At 31.8% G+C, this 24372-nt stretch overlaps 4 protein-coding genes across 8 annotated transcripts; 2 read left to right on the top strand and 2 right to left on the bottom strand.

Moving 5' to 3' along the window:
* The first annotated feature begins 2585 nt into the window (after nucleotides 1–2585).
* Nucleotides 2586–7441, top strand: LOC107026528 (SEC14 cytosolic factor). The gene is made up of 11 exons (XM_015227526.2): nucleotides 2586–2916; nucleotides 3016–3044; nucleotides 4133–4216; nucleotides 4316–4369; nucleotides 4493–4570; nucleotides 4703–4756; nucleotides 4889–4948; nucleotides 5036–5131; nucleotides 6152–6253; nucleotides 6332–6412; nucleotides 6857–7441. The coding sequence occupies exons 1-11, from the start codon at nucleotides 2862–2864 to the stop codon at nucleotides 7175–7177; spliced, it is 1014 nt and encodes a 337-aa protein (XP_015083012.1). The 5' UTR covers nucleotides 2586–2861; the 3' UTR covers nucleotides 7178–7441.
* A 383-nt stretch (nucleotides 7442–7824) lies between these two features.
* On the bottom strand, nucleotides 7825–11613 carry LOC107024118. Its single transcript, XM_015225017.1, has 5 exons — nucleotides 11062–11613; nucleotides 9725–9810; nucleotides 9333–9638; nucleotides 9144–9227; nucleotides 7825–8583 (listed from the first exon to the last, which is right to left on the bottom strand). The coding sequence occupies exons 1-5, from the start codon at nucleotides 11455–11457 to the stop codon at nucleotides 8142–8144; spliced, it is 1314 nt and encodes a 437-aa protein (XP_015080503.1). The 5' UTR covers nucleotides 11458–11613; the 3' UTR covers nucleotides 7825–8141.
* Nucleotides 11614–13804: 2191 nt separating this feature from the next.
* Nucleotides 13805–19150, bottom strand: LOC107025980 (WEB family protein At5g55860). The gene is made up of 3 exons (XM_015226797.2): nucleotides 18533–19150; nucleotides 16619–16814; nucleotides 13805–16042 (listed from the first exon to the last, which is right to left on the bottom strand). The coding sequence occupies exons 2-3, from the start codon at nucleotides 16787–16789 to the stop codon at nucleotides 14186–14188; spliced, it is 2028 nt and encodes a 675-aa protein (XP_015082283.1). The 5' UTR covers nucleotides 16790–16814; nucleotides 18533–19150; the 3' UTR covers nucleotides 13805–14185.
* LOC107025981 lies at nucleotides 15190–24088 on the top strand. Of its 5 annotated transcripts, XR_001457499.2 has the most exons (4): nucleotides 15937–16072; nucleotides 16654–16716; nucleotides 16809–16947; nucleotides 20178–20468. XR_001457499.2 is itself a non-coding variant. In XM_027918284.1 (2 exons), exons 1-2 carry the CDS (start codon nucleotides 16932–16934, stop codon nucleotides 23991–23993), a joined length of 312 nt encoding a protein of 103 aa, XP_027774085.1. In that variant the 5' UTR covers nucleotides 16811–16931; the 3' UTR covers nucleotides 23994–24088. The 5 variants fall into 5 exon arrangements, 1 of the variants encoding a protein (XP_027774085.1); XR_003579279.1 differs by lacking the exon at nucleotides 15937–16072 and adding an exon at nucleotides 15190–15313 and having other exon boundaries at nucleotides 16654–16947; XR_003579277.1 differs by having other exon boundaries at nucleotides 16654–16947.
* Nucleotides 24089–24372: the final 284 nt, after the last annotated feature.

Genomic DNA, 24372 nt, shown 5'->3' with positions numbered 1-24372 from the left:
CACATAAACACGTGTTTGTGTGTCACCCTTCAAAAAAGTTTGCATCAGCTCCATATATTATTTTTTAAAATAATTTTTTCATTTTAATAAATTTAAAAATTATTTATCATCAAAAAATTAGTATTTTTCGACTAGCATTTTATGAAAAATTCATGTGTTCAGTAAAAAATTATCGACGAAAAAAACATTAAAAAATGTTGCCTACAATCTAAATTTTATGGGATTACGAAGAAATTTTAGTTGAAAATTAGTGACGATGATAAGTATCATCACGTAATTAATTCGAGCTCTATAACTATATATATTTTTTTGATAAATAACATTTTATTTTTATGATAACATTTTTTAAAGCTTATCTATAGTACTTGAGATATATATTCTCTTTTTATTTAATCTTAATTAATAATATAATTAATTTAAAATTAAATATGAATCAGATAACTAATCTACCTAAAATAAGGTACTAATAATATGATTAAAATTAAAATTAAAATTATGGGTAATAATTATTCATAGGGTGTTTATACCAAGTCAATATATTTATGTCATGTCATCTCTTTAAATTTATAATTTATTTTATTCTATTAAATTACGGATCATATAACTAATTTACCTAAAATAAGGTATTATTGAACCGATTTTATAATACTTTCTGTGAATTATCTAACTCTAGAAGTAGACTGCTTTAATTAATTATTGTCCCAATTGCAACATCACACCAAAGTACATTAAATGACCAGTAATTGTTCGTTGACAATTTTAAAAAAATAAATTAAGTAGACTAAAATTGGGATAATATTCTTTGCTATTTTTTAAATTGATTAATAAAAAGAACTAGTCAATAAATAAAACACAATAATAAAGTCTAGTACCAAGAATTGACATTTTCTAGCACATAAATTTTAGCATTTTTATTTAATTTTATACAACACTAATTTCTCATTATCTTTAATTACATATTTTTTATAGTTATAAAATTCATGAGATTGTTTAAGATCATCATATTTAGATACTTTTTTTTCTTTTTAAAGTATAATTAAATATTGTTGCATTTTAAGTATTTTTTTTTCTCGTTATAAAAGAATTATTTTCGATATACAATGACAAAGTGATTGTGTTGTTAAATTAATATATTTAATTTTCAACAAAAGGTAAAATGTGGAAAATGCTAAAAGAGAGAATTGTTATTTAATAGAAAACAAATTATTTCAAACAAAGACAATAAGACATCAACGTTGAAATATTATGGTAAACAGCTTAGTTGAAAAGACCAAAAAGAAAAAGAAACATATATGAAATTATTATGCTAATATTGTTATCGAAGATTTATCAAAAACAGTTTCTTTATATCGATTATATTGATAGAAATAATATTAGTTTATAGACATATATCTTATTTATGTTGAATCTATGAAATTACATTGAATATATAGTTATTGTTATTGATCTCTAAAAGATCATAATAAATTGTAATTGAAAACTTATTCTACTAAAATTATCAATTAATTATGCCTCAATCTCAAATAAATCGGGATTTATGAGGTGAAAATATTTCGTTGGTTCTCCTCTATTTTGCATTTAAATTCGTCATTTTTGACTAGTTTTATTTATATTTATAATTGAAAGATGTAATCGTCCCCAGTAATAATTCGCTCATAAAAACCATAAGAATACTTTATGATTTTCCATTTTTGAAAATATACATCGGAATGAAGTACTCCAACAACAACATAAATAAATAAATTAGCTATATGTACTCTAATTTACGTCTATATAGATTTCGTAGTTATAAAATTATTTTTGCGTCTCAATTTACATTATATTTGACTTATTAATCTAGTATGCAGTTGAAAATTACTCCCTCCTTTTGCTAATAAAGTTTTTCACAATTAATAAGAAAAATTTAATACAAAATATAATTAATCTCTCTCTCTTAAATTCTTTAATCATTGTCCATTTGCATGCCTTTTAGCTAAGAATAATGTGCAATATAAGAAAAAAACAATTAATTCTCTCTTCCCTTTTAAATTACCAAATATTTTTAAAAAAAATTAATTTATAAAATAACTAAATAAAAACGAAAAGAGATACTTATTTTCAAAATAAATAATGTAATATTCTTTAGACCAGTTAAAAAGGAAAATATAACATAATTGACTAATATTCCTAAATTAGTACTTAGAACAACGTCCACAGTAAGTAAAAATAAATAAATTAAACAGTGTATTGCAGCCATGCCTAATATTCGTAAAGAATAACGATAATAACTATTCTTCAAATTTACCATCAAAACGTTGGTATTAGCTATATTACGATGAATCATATTGTTTTTTTTATCTTTAAAATATTTATTCAAATTTTGAATAAGAAGCGTTACTCTCGAATAAACTTTACCTGATCTGAATAAATAAACTAGTTAAATTTCAATATATGTAACAAACACGAAAATCAAAAAGAAAATATTCTAGAAAATTATTATTCCGTTAATCAAGATTATTATTACAAAAAGTTTAAATAAAAGAACCTCGTGACGGTAATCACGTTAGTACATACTTAGCTTAAAGATTTTAATACTACTTAGTATTAATTAAAAAAAAAAAAAGGTTGTCTTTTGCCTAAATTTAAGAAGATCTGACAATGAAGCAGCACCTTCAATTCTTGAGTCACTGTCCTATGAGGAAGAGGGAGGAGAGTGGAAATTGAGAACCAAAAGAAAAAGTTGCTTTTTTTTCACAAAATACAACAACCCCTCTTCCTCTTTAGACCCAAAATATAGGGAAAAAGCAAGATTTTGAGGTTTTTTGATAATTTTAGGAGGTGGGTGTGAATCTTTTTTGGGTAAATTTATAGTGGGATCAAGAATGGTGTGTATAACTGAAGATATGATTAAGCAATTGCAGACTTCAATGGATGAAAGTTAGTATCTTTACTACTTATTATGATCTTGCTTGTACATTTCTTTTGAGTTTCAGCTTTTTTGAGTTTGGATCTCTAATTTTGTTGTTGTTGTTGCAGTTGCTGAGCCACTTCAGAAAACTTTCCAGGTTTTGCTTCTAATTAACTCAACTTTATTTAAAATTTTGCTAAAAAAAAAAAGTTTCTGGATTTGATCTGTTTACTTGTTGTGATTCTTGATTTTGGTTTATTCAACTGTGGAGGTAAGTTAGTCAATGCCAAGTCAAAATTTTCAAGATTTCTTTGTTTGAGGTTTGACAAACTTGAAATCTTAGTAGCTTAGTTGGTTGACTAGCTAAACTTTCACCTTGTGGGGTCGATTCCCCACCTTGTAAATCTCATACCCCAATTTTCTTTTAGCAGACTCTAGTCTTGGAATGTTAACCAAATTGCTTTAGCTCTGCTTGCTTGGTGTGATTAATTACACAGAAGGTGCAAATGGAAATTTTCCTTGATGCTTTTTTGCTCTTTTTTTTCTTGTGGTGGGCTAGTTATGAATCAGGATGCAACAATTTAACATAATAAGGTAAGTTATTGCAGTTTGGTTGTATTTCGTGGAGATGGATGTTCAAAGGTTGCATCTTGATGCAGAATCTGAAGTCACCTAAATGAAAATTGGTCAAAAAATGCAGCTAAAACTTATCATAGATCTATTGTTTTTACAATAAAACGCCCTTGTTCATATGTTAGAATGTATATGATCTGCAGTTGGAGAATGCTGCGCCTAGTTAAACAACGGGTTACTCCGAAGACTCATATCCATAGCTAATGGTCAGTGTGATGGCACCACTGAATTTTTTAGCCAAAGATTGGTCTTTTACCATGATTATTAACTCTCTGTGAATGACCAGTATCTCCATTTATATTTTTATGGCTAAAGAAAGTTACGAGCTCACGTAGCAGCAAGTGATCGGTCATGTTAGCACTTTGAAAAAATAGAAGGTTTATTACATCTGCTGTCAAAACTTAAATTAGTGAAGTGGCTGAACAAAATAAGGCGAGCTACGCATTTTGGCATGTGCAATAGTTAGATACTGAATAAAAGCTTGGCTATTTTCATTGCTCAATGTTTAATTGTAGGTTTGAGGAATAAAAATGGAGATCCTTATTAGTGATGTTTCGTGAACCGATAACTATGTTATGACCGTATGTATATGATGTCTCAAATTTTGTGCAGAATGTATATCAGGGGTACCGAACTGAGACATTGGTAAGGTTTCTCAAAGCTAGGGATGGCAGTGTGTCTAAAGCACACAAGATGGTAAGTGCATACGGTTTTCATTCACATTTGAAGCTCAATATTGCTTCAGGATGAATATTGCATCAAGGAAATATTCTAACTGTAATCAGCACTTTGCAGCTTGTTGATTGTTTAAATTGGAGGATAGACAATGAGATCGATCAGATACTTGCAGTAAGTTTTCTCTTATCATAGAATATTTGAATGGAAAACCATTAGTTATGTCGCAAATAATAAAGAAATGAAGGCGAATTCCACCTTTACTATGTGGCTGATATTTGTCATTTATTGTTGCAGAAGCCAATTGTACCCACTGATTTTTATAGAGGAGTGAGGGACACTCAGCTTGTGGGGATGTCTGGATATACAAGAGAGGTAATACTTTGATCTGAATATATAAGTTATCATTGATTAGCTTTCTTCTCATTCAGGTTATGCAACTTTTGGCATTGTGCTTGGCCAATATAATCTTATTGTGTGGTTTCCACTTGGTTTTAATGTGTGCAGGGTCTTCCCGTCGTTGCTGTTGGAGTAGGCCTCAGCACATATGACAAAGCATCGGTAAGGGTCATTAGTTTGGATTTTTTAGCCCTGTTAACAAGTCAATTCAGCTGCTCAAACATCTTTTTTTTTTTCATTTGTTTCCTAAAGGTGGCATTGAAATTTTACTGACATAGTGTTTTTCTATTGTAGATTCACTACTATATTCAATCACATATTCAAATGAATGAATACCGTGACCGTATAATATTGGTATGTCCTTGTGTTTGTTCATTCAAATAGGAGATAATTACGAAAAAAATAGCCTATGATGTTGACTGGCTGATGTTGATGTTACAGCCTTCTGCATCAAAGAAATTTGGGCGGTATATCGGGACCTGTGTTAAGGTTTTGGACATGACTGGTCTAAAGCTTTCTGCGCTAAACCAAATTAAGGTATCTTGTTATTTGTTTGACATTGTAATTATACTTCATCGACCTTCCTACCAAAATCCTACTGTGTAATTCCTTATCATCTTTTTTCTAGTCGACATTCTTCTTGGATGTATAGATCCACTTATTTCGCTGAAGATCTTTGATTCTGCATTCGTCGTCCACACTACTAATTCTTGTTAAAGTTTTGAAATGATGTTCAATTTTGTCACTTTCCCCAAATGGAGATGAAGTTTAAGTTTTTGGAGTCAAAAAGACTCTTTTGAGTGCATTTGTTCATTCACTAATTACTGCTATTTACAAAATTTGTACTTATGAAAAAAATTATTGATCATCAATTACTCAAACAACCTAAAAGTAGCATATATTAGAGCGCCAAGAGAAGTTCTTGGGTGGTGCTGGAGAAAGAAAGTAACCTGCATCAGACATAAAGATATCAGAAAGGATATGGATGAGAAAATAGTCACAAGGATGAAAACAACAGGAGTTATAGGCTTATAGCAACTAGAAGCTCAAATGAGATGGTGCAATAATAGTGATTGAAGTGATAAAAGGGGGATGGGTAAAACTAAAATTGCATTGAGAGAAGACGTTCGAAAGATCTATGATATCTCAACATCAATACACACTTAACTAAGAACATAGCACAATGGAAAGGAAGGATCTATACAGGTGATACAACTAGTTAAGAAACTTTTGTTTTTCAAGAGTCTTTTGGGTCTTGTTAATACTTAGATGTGGATGTGGCATCCACCCGAGGCCTGGATAATTCCACCGAGTATTTGCTACCTCCCACCAACACAGACGTTGAATAAATACCTACCGAAGGCTTAGGCAGGAAGAAATAGTTATTAGTTTATGGTAGAAAACAAATCATTTGTTACTGGAATCAAAATGAATGTAGAGTATCATATAGCTGATTCCAATTACTTTGGGATCGAGACATTTGATTGATATTGATTATTGAAATGATTTATTCATTCATCTTTTTTAAACTTGACATTTTGTTTATTCCTCTTGTAGCTCTTAACTGCTATATCTACCATTGATGACCTAAATTATCCTGAGAAGACAGATACATATTACATTGTTAATGCTCCATACATATTCTCAGCCTGCTGGAAGGTTCGTGTCTTACTTGTAATTATGCACGAGTCTTGCTGAATCAGTTAACCTAAAGCCTAACTATGTACAAACTAGCAGGTTGTGAGACCTCTTTTACAAGAAAGAACTAAAAAGAAAGTCCAAGTGCTCTCCGGCTCGGGAAAAGATGAACTGTTGAAGGTAAGATGTCTTTTTTCTTTTGAGTGGAAGGATCAAAAACACCATCTGAACTATCACCAAATGTTTATCAAAACACACCTCAACTATTAGTTTTTCCATTATCATACCCGAACCAAGTAGGAAAAGGGAAAAACTTCTAGTTGAGGTGTGTTTCGATAAACAATTAGTGATAGTTCAGCTAGAAAGGTAGTTTAGGTATGAAACTCGAAAAGTGGAATTCTTCATTTGTGTTTTTGACCCTTCCAACATTTTTTTTCTTATTATGAGTTATCAAAGGTAAGATGCTGTTCTTTAAGTCGATTGCCTTTTATCCGTTGATTTTCTCACTTCAGGAGAGGCTTACTGTTGCAGATGAATCCAATACTATTCTTTGTAGTTTGTAGAATCCATACTATACTTGACGTCAAATCTAACTAGAATTATCTCTTAATTCTCAACTTGCAGATAATGGATTATGCATCGCTACCACACTTTTGTAAAAGAGAAGGCTCGGGTTCATCTAAGCATGGTAGAAATGGTACAAATGATAACTGTTTCTCCTTCGATCACGCTTTTCATCAGCAACTCTATGATTATACTAAGCAACAAGCTCTAGCATTAGAGGCTGTAGCACCAAGCAAAGAAGGATCTGTCCATGTGACCTTACCTGAGCCTGATCCAGATGATGCAAAGATTGCTGAAACAATTGAATCCACATTCCAGAGAATGGGGGAGAAAAACGGAATTTGTCAATCATTTCATGAAATAAAGATCAATGGCGATTGAAGCTGATTCGCTGTAGTCTTGGTAACTGCTTATTTTGAATCCAGCTTTTACATGACAGAGAGGATTTAAGTAAGCGTTGTTATAGTACTAATATGGCTTGCATCATCTCGATGCAGGATTTAGTTAGAAGCTAAGTTGTAACATGGCATTTACGCTACCTTGGAGTGGACTATCATATGAATAGTCAAAAATGTTTATGCTCCCCACAGAGTATTTTACGCGAATTTTGCTGATTTGATCTGATTTTTGCTGCTGCTTTCATGATTTCTTAATCTTCTCCAGACAGAATAAACTTTCTTCTGGGTTTAAGGTCTGTAAAAGAAAGGGGGTAAGGGGGAAGTTATGATAAATAAAAAGGGACAAGAGAACCTTTTGTATATTTTCTGTGTCTTTGTCCATCAGATATGATTTTCTTGTCCAAGCACAATATTAAGAAACTTGGTAAAAATTCCCCCCTCCGTTCAATTTATGTGACATCAATTAACTCGATACAATTTTTGAAATAAATGAACTAACTTGTGTTCATAAATGGCTGTTTAAAGTTAAAAATGAAATATTTAAGATGCATCTATATAACGTGCCATCTTTTTTTACCTTCGACGTCACAAAATTTAGGAGTATCACATAGATTAAGACGGAGAGAGTAGTGAACCACCAAGGACAAAGCTACCATTTTTTTTCTTAAATAATAAGAGCCAACAGATTCAAAGATCAAACAAACACTTCAGACACCAGGAAGTGTTGGAAACATGCAAACAAAAGAAGGCTCCTAAATTTACAGAACCAATAGTCTAACATTACAACACTATTTTGGCATAAATGTTATCCCCCCAAGTAAATCAAATTCTAGACTTCATTGCAAAGTGACTTACACACATGCAATAACCTAAATTTACATCAGACAAAGTACATAATTGTTTTTAACCAACAATGTAATCAAATGTGAGCTTCTTTATAAATAATATTACTTCAGCTGTCTGTAGCAGTTGAAGGCATAGGCAACTGATATGGCAGCACCAACAACAGCAAGAACTGCATACGTATCTTCACGCTCCCAGCTCTCGTACCAAGTAGGCATTGAGCACACCTTGCGAGAACGAGTCCCTTTGCCACTGCTACTTCGAGAAACTTGTCTCTTGAAGCTGCTCTTCTTTTCAGTTGTAAACTCAGCGTTCTCTTGGTTGAGATTGAAATTGTCTGCATCAACTGGTGGTTGAGTGGTCTGACAACATGAGACATTTCCATTTGCCTGGCAACAGCCCATACCCTCTAATTGGGATCCACATGTGCGAATACCAACATCATTTGAGTTTATGGTGCCTCTGTCCATATCTGTTCCACCATTAATGCTGAGCCTATGTTGTTGGGATGCTTTCTGTTCATCTTCAGATAGCCCCATCTGGCCCCTGAAACAAGACATTAGTATTCTAGATTAACAAATGCAAAAACGCCTTCTGCATTCCTACAGATAGATTAGCTAACAAATGAATCTTGAAAACCCAATTTTTCACCTCTACAAAATTAGGATGGTGCTACAGGACACTTCCCCTTTAGTACTTTAGATCACATTAATGAGTAAACTTGAATTAACATTATGTGTTCTTTAACCCTCAGAACTTCACGAAGCAGTGAGTTACCATTCAATATATCTAAAAAATTTTATTCACCAAAAACACAAGCTATGGTCCATAGGAAGATCACGGCACGGGTTATGGAACTTAAGCCGTTTAAGAGGTCACAAATATTGACATAACAATGACAATACACAACTTGCATCCTAACCACAATTTTTAATGTAACATTCCTAATGTTTTAGAGCTGACAAGTACATAATAGCTCAAAAAAGAGTTACATTCATCTAGAAGCAAGTTTCATTTATTCCATGACCAGAATTAAACGGGGATATATAGCTCGGAGACGTAGTTCTCAAGATGCGATTATAATAGCAACAGGAGAGAGAACTTACCTCCACAACCAATCAACAATCTCTCCTTTAGCAACATGCTGTTCAAGCAACTGTGGTACATCATCAGGTGTAACATAGCCATACCTAGTGCACGACAAAAACAAACATATAAGCAAGTAAATTTCATCAACTGCCTACAACTGAGAGAACAATTTCCAAAAGAAAAGGGGCAAAAGGATTTTTCCTAACCAGTGTCCGGAGACTTCCTTGTGAGTGTTTCGTCCATATATGATCACATTTCCAGCAAACTTGTGCCCCCCGATGTGTGAGCATGGACTAACAGATACTTTTCCTTGAAGACCATTTGATTCTATTTCCTCCAAAAGTCTACTAACTATAGCTGGTCCACAAACACCACATCGACGATCTCTTGAACCATGACAACACACAAATATGTACCATCCAGTCAGAGCTTCAGGATTTCCAGGCAACCATTCACCATCCTTCACAAGCACCTCCTCAACAAATGTGTCAACATCAAAATGAGTCAATCTCCTGCACCATAGGTAAATTCAATGCCATTTAATAGATATGTAATCAACTGCTGCAGATGCACTAGAATAGTATAGCATCGTTTAAACCTGTATCTGATCATGTCCGGAAAGATCAACACATCCCCATTCGATGTCTCAGTTCCATCATGCCCTTCACATATTGTCAACCGAGTCTGGAAGAAAGAAAAGTTACAAGGTAAATCACTACAGATATTACTGGGATCATAAAGAAAACATAACCAACTAAGCAATTTGCTTTAGAAAGGGAATTTGTGAAAACTACACAAGCCCAATCAGAATGAGATCAAACGAGAACAATTTACTCTTCAACTTGAGCCAAAGCTATACAGATTAGACATTGGCAAGTTAATGATCATTTAATCATAGAGGTGGATAGAAAAATTTGAAACTTGGGAAGAATGTTAGTCAGGAATAAGAAAGAAAAAAATTTGCAAACGCAAAAACTGTATGAGAACAGAATGTAGGACCTAACTTTGCAGTTGGCACTTTGTTCCATCACTACATGCAGGAAAACTTGGTCCACACATACCAAAGTAGCAACAGAAAACAGTAAGGCACATCCCTCTTTCTAAAGAAAGCATCAGCTTAGATAAATGAAGTTTGAACTCATAAGCTGAATCAAACCAATCACACCTTATAAGCACATTAAGGTTCGCTGTACAAATACTTCGTATTCATTTGACTCTAATCAGGCCCATTTCATACAAATTCTAAACAAATTCTCCTTTCAGTAAAATTAAGAGAAATCTAGAATTTAAGTTCTGAGGATTATTCGATCAAAACCCTTAGTCCGTTAGGGGGATAGTATACATTCAATCCGGATAAGACACTGAGATGAAAGATGAATCAAGCAAGAAAGGCAGAAAGGGGCCGCTTTCTCTAGTGAGAGTTCTTCTTTGGGGTTAGTCTGAGTGTCTGACTGTCCTCGTTCAAGTTTGTAGGAGTGCGAATAAGAGGGTTGTAGACGTTTTAAAAGACTTAATCTTTTATTGGTCAAACTCCAATAAATTTTTTTATCTTTTAGCTCCCTGTCCCTAATTTAGCAACTTTGTTGTTCTAAAGCTAACATTACTTTCTGATTTTGTAACACTTTGCATCTGCTTAATGCCTATTAATGATATTTATTAACAGATGACACGGAACACATACGCCGTGTAATCCCACAAGTGGTGTCTTGAGAGAGTACATAGACCTTACCCCTACCTTTACCGGGCAGAGAGGTTGTTTCCGAAAGACCCTCCCGTGCGACAAAATGAAAAAAAGTAAACAGGCTAGCAACAACAACAATGAGCATTTTCAGAAGCTAATAAAAGTTCATACAATGCAGGATAACTCAACATTTCAAAAGCAGCAGTCAAAGATTTGCAAAGATAACAAAATTCAAAAATGACAACAGAATAAACCTGTTTCTTAACATCATTCTTCCGAGCGGTAAGAGCAGCAGCAAGAAGCCTAGGCAATCGATCAAACTCAGCAGCCTCAATACGAGGAGGCCAAACTTGAGGATTCTTATAGCAAAGGAACACGTGACGTTCATAGAAATCAACAGTACCAACAAGCTGCGTCTGGCGAAAATCAGGACGGGAGAAACCAAACTCAGCATCAGCAGCGGCGCCGCCGCCGCCATCAGCACCGGAGAGAAAACCCTCGTTCTGGAAGCTTCCAGAAGCACTACCGATCTGAGAAGAATCTAGAAGGAAGCTGTCGGCATCGGAAACAGTAACAGGAGAAGAAGTGTTAGGGTTTATGAAATCGTCTCTGTTCGCCATTAACGGTGAATTTGAAGCTTTTTGACTCATAAGTTCTCAGTACAAAATGGAGATGAACAGAGTAAAGACCTTCTAGGACATTGAAATATGGAAACTTACATTAAAAATAAATATAAAAAAATATACTTATTTTTTCTTTTTCATAAAAAAATTGATTATAGCATTTAATTTAGCGTAAACATCGAATGATAGGTCTATTTTTAGTCATTACGTTATAATTATCGTAACGGTATAATTTAACATAACTAGTTATGAACTTACCTGTTCTTCGCATAAAATAGTCGTTGAATTTTTAATTCCTTGGTATGAACCACTTGAGATGACATATTTTTAGTAGTTATACAATATTTATTATTTGGTTAATACCTAAATGCATAGTTTTACTAATGAACTGTTGTATTTATAGCAAAAAGATTTCTACTTGTTATATGTTCATTAATTATCTTCTTGACTTTTATACGAAAGTATGAACTAAACTATATGAGTATCACGTGAATTAACTTATGTAACAGATTCTCTTAAGAATGAAACTATATGAGTATCACGTGAATTAACTTATGTAACAAATTTTCTTAAGAATAAACCATTCGTAATAATTGCATGTGTTTTAGTCATGATGTTACGTTTATTATGATGCCAATAATATATTAGTGCATAGTTTAGCTAATGAACCATTTGTTTTTGTAGTAAATATATAATTCTAATTGTTGCATCACATTTACCATGACAACAACATCATAGTAGACAATTTAGTTAAATATGAAAGTATCCGGATATAATTTAACTAGTTATGAAACTATACGATCTTCATATGAAATAGTCGTGAATTAAATATTAATTCATTTGAACAGCTTTAGATAACGACGTGTTTTTAGTCTTTATACAACATTTATAGTTTGTCTAATATCTTAATGCACAGTTAAATTAGTGATTTTTTCTGCATTTATAACTGTTACAAATTTCTATTTTGCTATATTTTCTTTATTCTGATCTTCATATGAAAGTATGTGCCTCACGTGAATTAGCTTACGTAAAAGATTCTCTTTAGAATGAACAATTTGTAATAATTACACGTGTTTTAGTCGTTATGCTGCATTTATCATTAGGCCAATTGTATAACAGTTCATAGTTTAGCGTTTTGTAATGATTACATTTTTACTATTGTTTTACATTTATCATGACGTCAATATATATCACGAGGCTAATACAGTAATCCACAGTCTAACCAATGAGTAACATGTATGTGTTATAATTTTATGTGTTTTAATCGTTATGTTATATCTAGCACAAGGCTATTAGTATTATAACATATAGTCTAACTAATGATCTGTCTGTATTTATCACGATTGCATATTTGTAACAGTTAAACCACATTTATCATAATGCCGATATAATAGCAAATAAATTAATAAGATATAAAAGTAATTGAACGTCACATAAGCTAGTCGATAAAGTAAATACTTATCTAAATAAACCACATGTAATTATTGCATGGCTTCGTGTATCGTAAGCCCAATATAGTTGCACCTATATGGTTTATTACATATATATATAATGCAATTTAAAAATATAAAATACATTAAAGTTTTATTTTAATAAAAGTAGATAAAAGTTTAGCTACATTATTACAATATTACCCCAGTACTTGATCAATTTTAGTTTTTTGTTTTTGTAAGTTTGTCCTCAAAAATTTCAATAAGAACAGATCAAAGAACCTGACTACAATATTATATTTATTTATTATAAAGTAATTTTTTTTGAAATTTATGTCTCTAAAAAATAATATCACTAGTATGATATATATTTATATGCTTATACTAAAATATCACGTTCAATCACGTGAAAAGGTTAAGATTTATAGTTTTTTTATTCTTTACTTTTTATTTATTTAAAAAATAAGATAATTTTAGCGATATAAAATCCCATCATTTTTTTCATAAAAGTATGTAATTCAATTTATTAAATTTAAATACTACATTATCAAAATAGATATTTAATAAGGAATTAATTAATTGAAGTCAAAAATTTATTACACATTTATGTAATTAAAATGATATAATATTTAATAATTATATAAAAATGTAATCCAACTTTAAAGTTAAAAGAGCTTTCTATTTATTATATATAAGATGACGATAATTGCAGTTTTTAAGTTATATATAGATAATTATTATGAATTTGTTATATTATCAGTATAAGTGCACTCATTGCTCCAACTTTAACATTTGACATAGACTATTTATTTACCACAAAACTCAAAAAATATTTTCAAATAAAATGAAAAATCATTCAAAATAAAGTAAATAATTATTATGACCAAGTAGGTCCTTAATAAGAATTATAATTTATACAAGCATTTATTCTCCTTGTTCTCTGGTTTAATCCTTTAAACATTCAAAATTCATTTATACAACTAATTCAAATTCACATCACGTATGACGAGCAAGAAACCTTACAAAAAGAAAAAAGATTAATTTTTTCCTTTTTCAATGGAAGTGAAGGATAGTAAAGCAACGAGTCACCTAAGCAACAACAACAAAACATACCTAGTGTAATTCCCCAAGTGGAATAGACGAGTCCCGTAAGCATGTTATTATTATAGGAGACAAATGTATATAACTCTAAGAAGTTGCAGACACACAATAAATACCAAAAGTGAAAGGGGAAAGAAAATTGCTGCTCCACAGGTTTCAGATATACACACAATCCATGGCATAGAGACCAGTTCCTCTCCACCACAAATATTTTGCACAAAATGTTACCAAACAGGTTTCTCTCCAGGCAGATATGATGGAGAATCTCCCTCTACTTGGTTTTTCTTCTTGTGGAAAATGCCACTGATACTAGGCATCAGTACTTTCTTCTTTGACACTGATGTCTTTGCTTTCTGCAACTTGCGCGTTTCCATTATGTTCTCTTGTGTGTTTTGCTTCTTGGTTTCAACGGGTGAGTGCATCTTTACATGTGATTCCATGAATTTCTCAGATGGTTTCTCCTTCTGAACTGCGTAACTTTGAGGAGAAGATCTGTAGTTCATATGTGTTTCAGCAAGAATACGAGAAGCTGCCTCAGCTGCCTTCTTTTGCTCACGTTCTCGCCACCTTCTAAGCTCCCCTTCTACGGCCTTCTTGGCAGCTTCTGCCATCTCTGCCTTCTTCAAGGCTTCCTGAGTAGCGGTTTTTATATCATCAATCTCCTTTTGAGTAGCCTCCAACTTCTTGAGGGCCTCATTCTCACTTGCTTTCACGGCCTCTACCTGAGCCATTGCGGCTCCCACTCTTATTTCTGCTAAATTATCAAGTTCTTCAACTTTACGGCTCAATGAGTCAAACTCGTCTCTTGATAAAGTAATACGAGCACCAGACTCAGAAGTTGAGGATCGTGCAGCTGTGGTTTTTTCAGATAAAATCTTAATTTGATCACGAGCCTCAGCCTCAGCTGATTTTGCTTCTTCAGCTTCTTCCATCGCCACTTTAAGCTTCTTTTCTGCTTCTTCAAGCGCCATTCTAGAGGCTTCAGCTTCTTTCTTTAACTCTTCTGCTTGCATTTTCATCTCTTCAGCTTCAAGCTTTGCGTTTTCAGTCTCCAAGATCAGCTGGTGGAGAGTAGAGATCATTTCTTCAGAAGCACCTCTTGCTTTGGCTTCTTCTGCAACAGCTACTTCAAGCTCGAATTTGGCTTTACGGAGCTTGACATGCAGACCCCCTGCAAGTGATTCCGTCTCTGCCTCCTTTTCCTTCAGATCAGAATGTTCTTTCTTGATGTTCTCCAGGTCCAGTTTAAGGGTCTCCACCAAGGTTTGAAGAGTACTCTCTTCTTCTGCGACCTTACGTAGTGATTCCTTAGCATCATCCAGCTCTGCAGTGACAACTTTCACCTTATCAAGGTCAGAAGACTTCGCACTGTCCATTTCTTTCCTCAAAGCTTCAATTTCAGACATTGTTTCAGCTAACTGTGCTTCAAGACTCTTGGCTAAATCCGCATCAGTTTCTTTCTTCAAAGCAAGTAACTTCTCTGCTGACTCTTCAAGTTTAGCCTTGTAGGACTGCTTCTGGACATCCTTTTCAGCATAAATCTTTGCTTCCTCTTCCCGCTCCTGCACACAGGCAAGTTTTAGTTGATCAACCGACTCATGGGCAGCTGCTATTTCCTTGGAAAGCTCACTAGCTCTTTCCATATTTGCTTTGGCAGTACGCTCAGCTTCTGCTGCCTGCTCAATAGCGCCAGCTTTTTCTTCCATAAATGTATTACAATCCTGGCGGATTTTCCTCAGCTCTTGTTTTGCTTTATCAAGATCAGCTATTTCAGCCATATACTTTTCTCTTGCAGTTTCCAGATCCACTTTCCAAGAACCATCCTTCCCCATAACAGAACCATCATTTGGTGCTTCAAGTTGGTTCACCTGACTCTTTGCTGCGTCAGTTGCCTTGACAGCCAAATCCTTTGACTCGCAAACAATTTTAAGCTTTTTCGTGAGGTCATCAACAGTCCGTTTTGCCCTTTCGAGCTCAGTAAGTGCTTGAGCTCTAGTGGTTTCTGCATTTTTCAACTGATCCTTCAACTTGTTCAGCTCTTTCTGGGCTAAGTGAAGCCGTGTTTCCTTTGCCAGTACCCTCTGAAATCAAGTCAAGATAAGAGTACTTAGGTGAGGCTATTTGATTGCAGTCTCAGAAACTAACCAATGCTTAGTGTAAATACTTTTGCATTCATGCACTCCTGAGAGCACCTGATTACATGTTACATTCAGTACTCAAAAAGACTCAAGTATGAGCATATTTACTATTTAGTGAAAAAGTTCCGACACTCAAATGAAGCATCAAATAATTATGAACACTTCGAAGTCATTAAACACCATGTGAAAAAATTTGAATAATCAAAGAAAGAAGATGCTTCAAGGACACATACACCAGAAAAAAGTTCAATGAAAAGATGGAGATGCATGCACGCACAAATTTCTATGACAGCATGACTTACTTGATGTAAAAGACAAACTACAAGTATCTGTTAGACAAAAGGAAACTTTTCTCAGATGTTCATTCTCTAACTTTTCTTTGTTTGATAAGGTATTAATTCAATCTTAATCATAAAACGAATGTTTAGCACAAGCAATGCAGATAAAACATCACAATAAAAACACCAAGCTTCTCCATTCAGGATAATGATATACATTTTGAACCACAGTATTATTTACCTCTGCGGACTGAGGTCTTGCCTTCCTGATTGCAGGTTTTTCCCCTGAGAATGCACCTTCCCCAAACAAGTTAACAGCATCTTTGACAGACTGAAATGGTGCACTTGTATCTATTTCCCCAACTTGTACTTTTGGAGATCCAGTAGGTTTCTTACGGTCTTTTGAAACCATATTTTGATCTTTTACACAGAATCACCTATCAACAAAAAGCAAAGAAAAGTTTACTGGGAGTGGCCAAAAACACAGACGGAATTTCAACATTGTGGATAAGAGTAGCACAGAAGCTTGAGATACCAGTTTACAAGTGGTCATCATGCAATACAAGCTAGGTATATTTAACATCAGCATCCTCCTTTTCCTTGAAATTCTTTATCTTTTTTTTTGATAAGGACTTGAAAATCTTAATGATGGATTGCGAATAGCTGCCTAGGCATTTATTATAAGAAACAGATGTCTTTCTGAGTGCGACGGAAGCAAATACCTCTACAGCCATTATTGACAATGTATGCTAAGCCAAAAATGTACATTTTCACTCTCTAAGGTCACAATAAACATATACAGAAAGACGCTCCCTTTTGTCACACTGAGGGGAGTAGGTTGTTTTCGACTTTTTCTTTCATTTAAAAATGGTAATGTTATGTCATACTCAGAGAACGGTATGTACACATGACTTGTCAGAAAGAAAAGAAAGTGGGGAGGGGATGATATGTCTATGAAATGCACTTCATTCCTCAAAATTAATCACTCTACCTCCAATTCTAGCCACTGCAAGCAAATTATCCACCTACTAAAACCTTCAAATAATTCCTATATGACAAAAAGATAATTGGCTCGAAATGTCTAGCTAAACACTCATGTTAAACATTATTGACTCAAAAATATTCAAAGAGAGTTATGTTGGGCTCTGCTTTGCTGTATCTGAGGGTGCAGAAGATAAATATGTCAATATCCCATTGCAGCAGTTGTCTCTACCACGACATACAAATGCAAGTATCTCATTCGAGCTCTCTTTAGGAATTTTAACTATCAAATTGGCCTAATCAAAATTTTCATTGCTTGCCAACAGACTAAGGTGTTCTAGTGACAGGTCCCTTATGACATCTCGTTTAAAAAGAGGTAGGTTGTAATAAACTAGCAAATCTTGACAAGCTTAGATCAGACTAGACGAGAGTTATTGTAAGGTCTAACACACACCATTTCTATTTGGCACTACACAGCAAGGACAATCATAATTTGTTATAATCCGACTTTCCCCTGGATATGGTTAAGTTTAGATGACTAAACTACACATTAAATACAATCCAGAAAATTTTCAAACTAGAACCAAGTTTCTCTAGGTGTATACAGAATTATGGGTAGCGAATAGCTGCCTAGTCATTCATTATCAGAAGTGAAACAAAAAGATCGAAACAGATGTCATTGTGAGTACAGAGAAACAAACACCTCTACAAACATCCCTGAAAATGTATGCTAAGCCAAAAATGTAAACATTTTCACTCTCTAAGGTCACAATAAACACATACAGTAACACGTTTCGACTTTTTTAGGTAAACAAAATTCGAAATCTGTTAAAAGGGAAGCAATCAAACCATTTCAGTGCATTAAATTGCAGGTGTACATACACATATTCTTATACAACTTAACAATTCAAAGGCCTTAAGAAATACACAAAATAAAAATAAACAGGACAATTGTTCAATCTGAAACCCATAAAAAATTCAAAAACAACTCAAAAAGACAATCATTACATCTCTCCGTTACAATTTACCCAATAGTATAATAGCAACTACCAAGAACCAAATTCTACTCACCAAGTCTAATAAAGACTTCAACTTTAACCCTTCTTCAACAACAAATACAACAACAACAACAATAACAGGCAAGCAAAAGGGTAAAAGAGGAAAAAGGGCTTACCTAAATGATGAAAAGCCCTAATCATCCATAAACCCTAGAAACCATCAAATCTTTTAACTCCAAAGGCCAAAAGGGTTGATACACAGCAGCAAATTCTCAGAGATAGGCAAAAGTGGTTGACCACATATCTTCAAAAAAAGTCAATCTTTCAACTAATCAACACAAACCCACAAACCAAACAGCAAAAACAAACTGCCCCAAACACTCAAAAGACAATCTTTTTTTTATCTAAACCCTCAATAGCAAAGTATAAAAGAAGAGAAAAGACAATTCCTTTGAAGGGGAAAACACTATTTAGTTAGTGAAACTATGAAAAGAGGAAAAATTGAGATATGGGTAGTTGCAATAAGCAAAAACAAAGAAAAAAATTCAAACAGTAAAGACAAGGAATCTTGAATTGAGAGATGATTTGAAAGTTTTACAAAAAGCTAAAGAAAAAAAGAAAAGCTGTGTATGTTGAAAGACAAATATAATGTATACTACTACTATGAGCTAATCAGAGAAGAAAGAGAGAAAGAGAAAAGACAAGTCCAAGTCAGCAAAATGGCACCGTCCAAGGATGACTCTGTCTTTGAGCACGCAAAGGGAAAAATACCACAAGATGGAGGAGGAAAAAGGGGGTTTTTTTTTTTCGATATCTCGTATTTATATTGAAATTTTATTAAATTTAAATTAATTTTAAAATTTCTTACATATAAGGTGCTTGCTTGCATTGGATTCTGTACCTGACTCGAATTTGAGATATCTGAATGAAAATAAAGGGTGTCACTTCATCATAATTCTTGCTGGTGAGGTATTTACTATTTTATCACAATAATAATAGGTGTTTTCTAACAAAAATAATTTCACACATCAGAAACTCAATCAGAAATATTTGATTAAGAATAAAAAGGTACTTACCACTTTATTACAAATTACAATAACAAAAGGTATTTTAAATAAAAATGACTTTACATATAAAAGACTCGAAATCTGTTATTAACACACTTCATAATAATAATGGAAAGTGTTTCCAATTAAAATTGGCTCTCATACATAAGAGACTCAAATTTAAAGTCTACAAATTAAAATAAAGACATATTTATCATTCTATGACGATTATTATCGGGGATAGAGAAAAAGTTAGAGAGAGATTTTGGTGATACATGGGTAATGGGATCGTCAATGGTTAAAATTAAAATAAAAATAGATAGCAATGCATATTATTTAGTTTTCCTAATCTTCATGTTATAGAAATTCCAGTTAATCCCGTAAGGATTATAACTTGTGAACCAGGTAGCTAAATTATCTTAGATATCATATATTATTATAAGCATGAAGCTCAAAACTTAAAAGTTGAATTACCATTTTACCCTCTAATAAATTAAAACTTATATAATTTATATATATATAATCTTCTTATTCTCATTTCATAATTTTGACCTTTCAAATTTCTAACATAAGTGTAAATAAAAATAAAAATGAGTATTTATCAAGAAATTAAAGTAGATTCATGTATCTTTAAAATTAAACTTCATCTCTATCTTTTTTATATTTATTTTAACAATAATTCATGTGACTTTGCATGTTTCCATAATTTTGTTCTATAAATTTAACTTTTTCAAGAATAACTTTTATTTACCACTCCTATAATTCTTGTATGTAGGAACTCTAAACATGTAAAATAATGTTACAATTTGAGGTGAAAGTTGTGAGATTCCCTTATGCAGTTACGAGAGTAGATAAGAATTCAATTACTGAAGCATCGGAGCTTGATGTGTTAGTTTTATACTTATTTGTAGTAAGAATTATAATAAGAGTTTTTTGTCTCTCTTCATATAGTTGAATTCTTGTTTTATTAGCAAGTTGCTCTAAATTCATATTTGTATTTTGTATGCTCAAATGTTCAGTTTCACTATAAAGACAAACAAAATGAAATGCCTAATTATCTTGCTCATGTGTACCTTTTTTTTTTCTTTTTTCCGTACTTATAATTTTTACATATACATTAATTTTCATCTTTAAGAATGAATGTGATAAAATAGGATGTTTACTTTTTTTTTTCTTTTTATGGAAAAAAAGTGAAACATATAATATTAGATTAATGGTGGATAAGTTATGTATGACAGAATTAAATTTTACATAAAAATAGTAATTATTCATAAAAATCCTGATTTTTAAAATATAAATGATAAAACTTTTTACATCTTAGTTTTAAATATTTATAGTTAACTAATTAGTTTAAAGTGTTTGTGGATAAAAATTTAATACAATACTTAAAACACATTCATTAAAAAAGTTGAAATGTTTTGTTTTCCTTCCCTCAAAGTTAATCTTACACTATCTAGCATTATTCTACCAATAAAACGGAACTATCAAGAAATTTAATTTAGATAGTTGTTATTTTGCAAACTTATTTTTTGAATTACAAACGAAGTTTATTTTATTAATTTCTCATATTATTATTTCGATCATTCACTTGGAGGTCAGAAAATTGGAGTGTCACAATTAGTAGTAAAACAAAGAAAGAAATCTCAATTAGACATATTTTATTATTTAGTAGTATTATCTTTTAAGAAATAATATACTCATGGGTTACACGCGCAAACCGCGTGCCCGGAAACTAGTACGTAAAAAGGACTCATCTATTTTCTTCATTTTAAATTTATTTTTTGTTTTTGCTTTTTGAGAAGTCTTTAATTTAATTTTTTAATTATAATATATTTAAAATTATAAGACAAAAAAAAACTTTTTAAAATTTTATTTCAAGTCTAAGTCTAGTAAACAAAAATGAAGAAAAATTATTTTTAGTCCAACTCAAATTTACACATAGAAGTTCCTAATTTTAATCTAGGCATAATACGTATATTGGACCCTAAATTTGGCTTCAATTTTTAACTTTAACCTCAAACTTTCATAGTGCACAAATAGGCACTTTAACTATCCTATCTTTCAATAAATAAACATGCGATTCCTACATGACAAAATGCGTGAAAAACACGCATTCTGCGTGAGTAAGGAGTAATTTTCGAGGCCCACAACGGTAAAAAATATTGAAATGACAATTTTACTCTTAATGAATCTCTTTTATGATTTTTTTAGTTTCAAAATGACGTGTAAAATATTTAAAAAAAAAAGACGTGTAAATTGTTTAATTAGTTGGCAGCCACTAATTGGCTCACTAATACACAAAGGAACGTTTGCATTTCACGCATTTTGGCTTCAAAAATTTCGTGTTTGTTTATTGAAAGACAGAATAATTAAAGTGTCTATTTGTGCATTATAAAAGTTTGAGGTTAAAGTTAAAATTTAAAACCAAATTTAATATCCAATATATGTATTATGTTTTTAATCTACGATATACACACCATGTGCAAAGTAAATTTTTTCATATATAGATACTACCTAGACTATAAGTTAGGTTTACACCCTACCTCTATAACTTTTTCTCTCTTTTTTTTGATTTGATTTTAAAAAAAAATTTATCGATTAATTTAAAATACATTACTAAAGATGATTAAAAAGAAATACTCTTTATTAGGATATGGGAAAGGGGTCTGATATACCCCTCAACTTTATCATTTAGAGCTGATATACCCCTCGTTATAAAAGTGGCTCATATATGCCCTTACCGTTATACAAACGGCTCACATATACCCCTGCCATTACAAAATGGCTCACATATACCCTTCATTTAACGGAAGTTAAAAAATTAGTTTTAAATTTATATTTGTTACTTCTAATTTTTTTTAAAAATTATTTAGGGGTATATATGATTCTTCTATCAAAGTTCAAGCTATATTTTAATTTTTTTCATACATAAATTATTTTTTGACTTCTTTTATTATAATTATTTGAGTTTCTTATTCTTATTTTGTTTTTTTTTCTTTCATTCCTTAGTTTAAAGAAAAAAAATTTAAACTATTTTTTTTGTGTGTATTGTAATTTAATTTCGTATTCGAAGAAAAAATTTGGTCATCTACAATAAGTTTTACAAGAATATTAGTGAAACATAAATAAATTTGATTATCAAAATAATAATTATAAATTAGTCATTAAAACAAAAAAAAGTCGAAAAAAAATATGTTTGACGAAGATTAAATTTACTCATATGGGATTATATTTTTTATAAAAGAAATAAAAATTTAGATTAAAATTATTTTTTTTTTCATTTTCGTTAGAGGAAAAGGGTATATATGAGCCATTTGTTTACAAGTAAGGGTATATATGAGCTACTTTTATAACGAGGGGTATATCAGCTCTAAATGACAAAGTTAAGGGGTATATCAGACCCTTTTCCCTTAGGATATTGTTTTGGATATTAGTGATATTGAGATTATCCCACTACATATGGGAAATAAAAAAAATTAACTTACTTGAATTATTGAAAGAAATTGCAATATAATTCAAAATGTGTTGATATAAGATCAGATAAGATCCTCTTATTTTACTTATACTTTATTTATTACTTATACTTTATTTAGAAAAAGGGTTGTACAAGATGTAAATGAATTGTTTATCTAGTCACTTTCATTTTTCTAATTTGTCAATTGTTAAACACAAAAAGAAGTGCTTAATTAATCTCAAAAAGTTAATTTGTCCCTACTTGATGATCATAATTTTAGGTGTCCTTACACACAGTAATAAAAACAATATTTTAGCGGTATTAAATATTAACATTAATAAAAAGTGTTGAAATTTTTATTGATATTAATTTAATATTATTATAATCAATGCCGCTAATAACTTTAGGGACATATGCAAAGAATATTAATTACAGTTAAAAATTCATTTTTAACAATAATTAAATTTCAATTACCGCTAATAATCGTTTTTGACATAATAACAAATTATCTCAACAACATATTTTTGTATAATAACTATCTAATCGTAATTCGTAAATATCAATCCAAATTTAAACGAATTAATAAGTGAATGAATTAAAAATCTACTCAAACACAAACAAATTAGATAATTTATTATTTTTTGGGCTAATTTTGTCACCTCTCGCTCCATTCCAAAAATGTGCCACCTCATTTCGAAAACATGACAGCTCATCGTGTTATAACACGTGTCGTGCTGAGTCATCATCAAACCGCCTTTGAAATAGATAATTCCTTCTTCATAAATACATTAATTCCACAAACAAAAAAAAACAATAACAATTAATTTTCCCCCAAACACAGTCATGGCGACGGAGGAAGTGGCGGAGCACGGCGGCGATCACCGGAAACACCATCTGATATTATCGAACCTCGAACGGACGATTAAAGAAGAAGAGCAAGCTGAACGAGAACTCGATGTGAACGAATTGTCGCAGTTGTGTCAATTACACGGCAAAGGTATTCCGGCGAGTCGAGGGTTAGATCAGAGGAAAGCTACGGCGGAAATTTGTGAATTTGATGATGACGGGTCGGGTCAATTAGCTGAGAAATGTAAAACTATGTGTCAACAAGCTGATCACTTTAGGTGTTACAAGTGAATATCATTAATAATATTCGAAGAAATCTTAGTAGAACAGTTGATTTATTTATTTTAACTTTTTTTTTAATTGATTTACGATGATTTTATATTAAATATGTTGTGTTTTATTCAAATTAAAAAGCTCAAATATGTTATCGAATTTTTAGAAAATGCTTATTTATATCGTTAGTTAAAAGTTTGGCTCATCTATACCATTATCGTTTAAGAAAAGACTTATTCATGTCATTTTTAAATAAAAATTTGATTTTTTCTTTTTATTTTCTAAATTGATGATGTGATCAAATTATAATTGATTGCGCGTTAAAAATGATTTCATAAAACGATCATTAAAAAATAATGATATAAATGAGCCTTTTTATTGAACAGAAATAATAGTA

Source organism: Solanum pennellii, chromosome 7 (genome assembly GCF_001406875.1).
Source record: "Solanum pennellii chromosome 7, SPENNV200".
Taxonomy (NCBI): Eukaryota; Viridiplantae; Streptophyta; class Magnoliopsida; order Solanales; family Solanaceae; genus Solanum; species Solanum pennellii.
The sequence above is the reverse complement of the archived record's forward strand: the minus strand, read 5'-3'. Positions and strand labels throughout refer to the sequence as shown.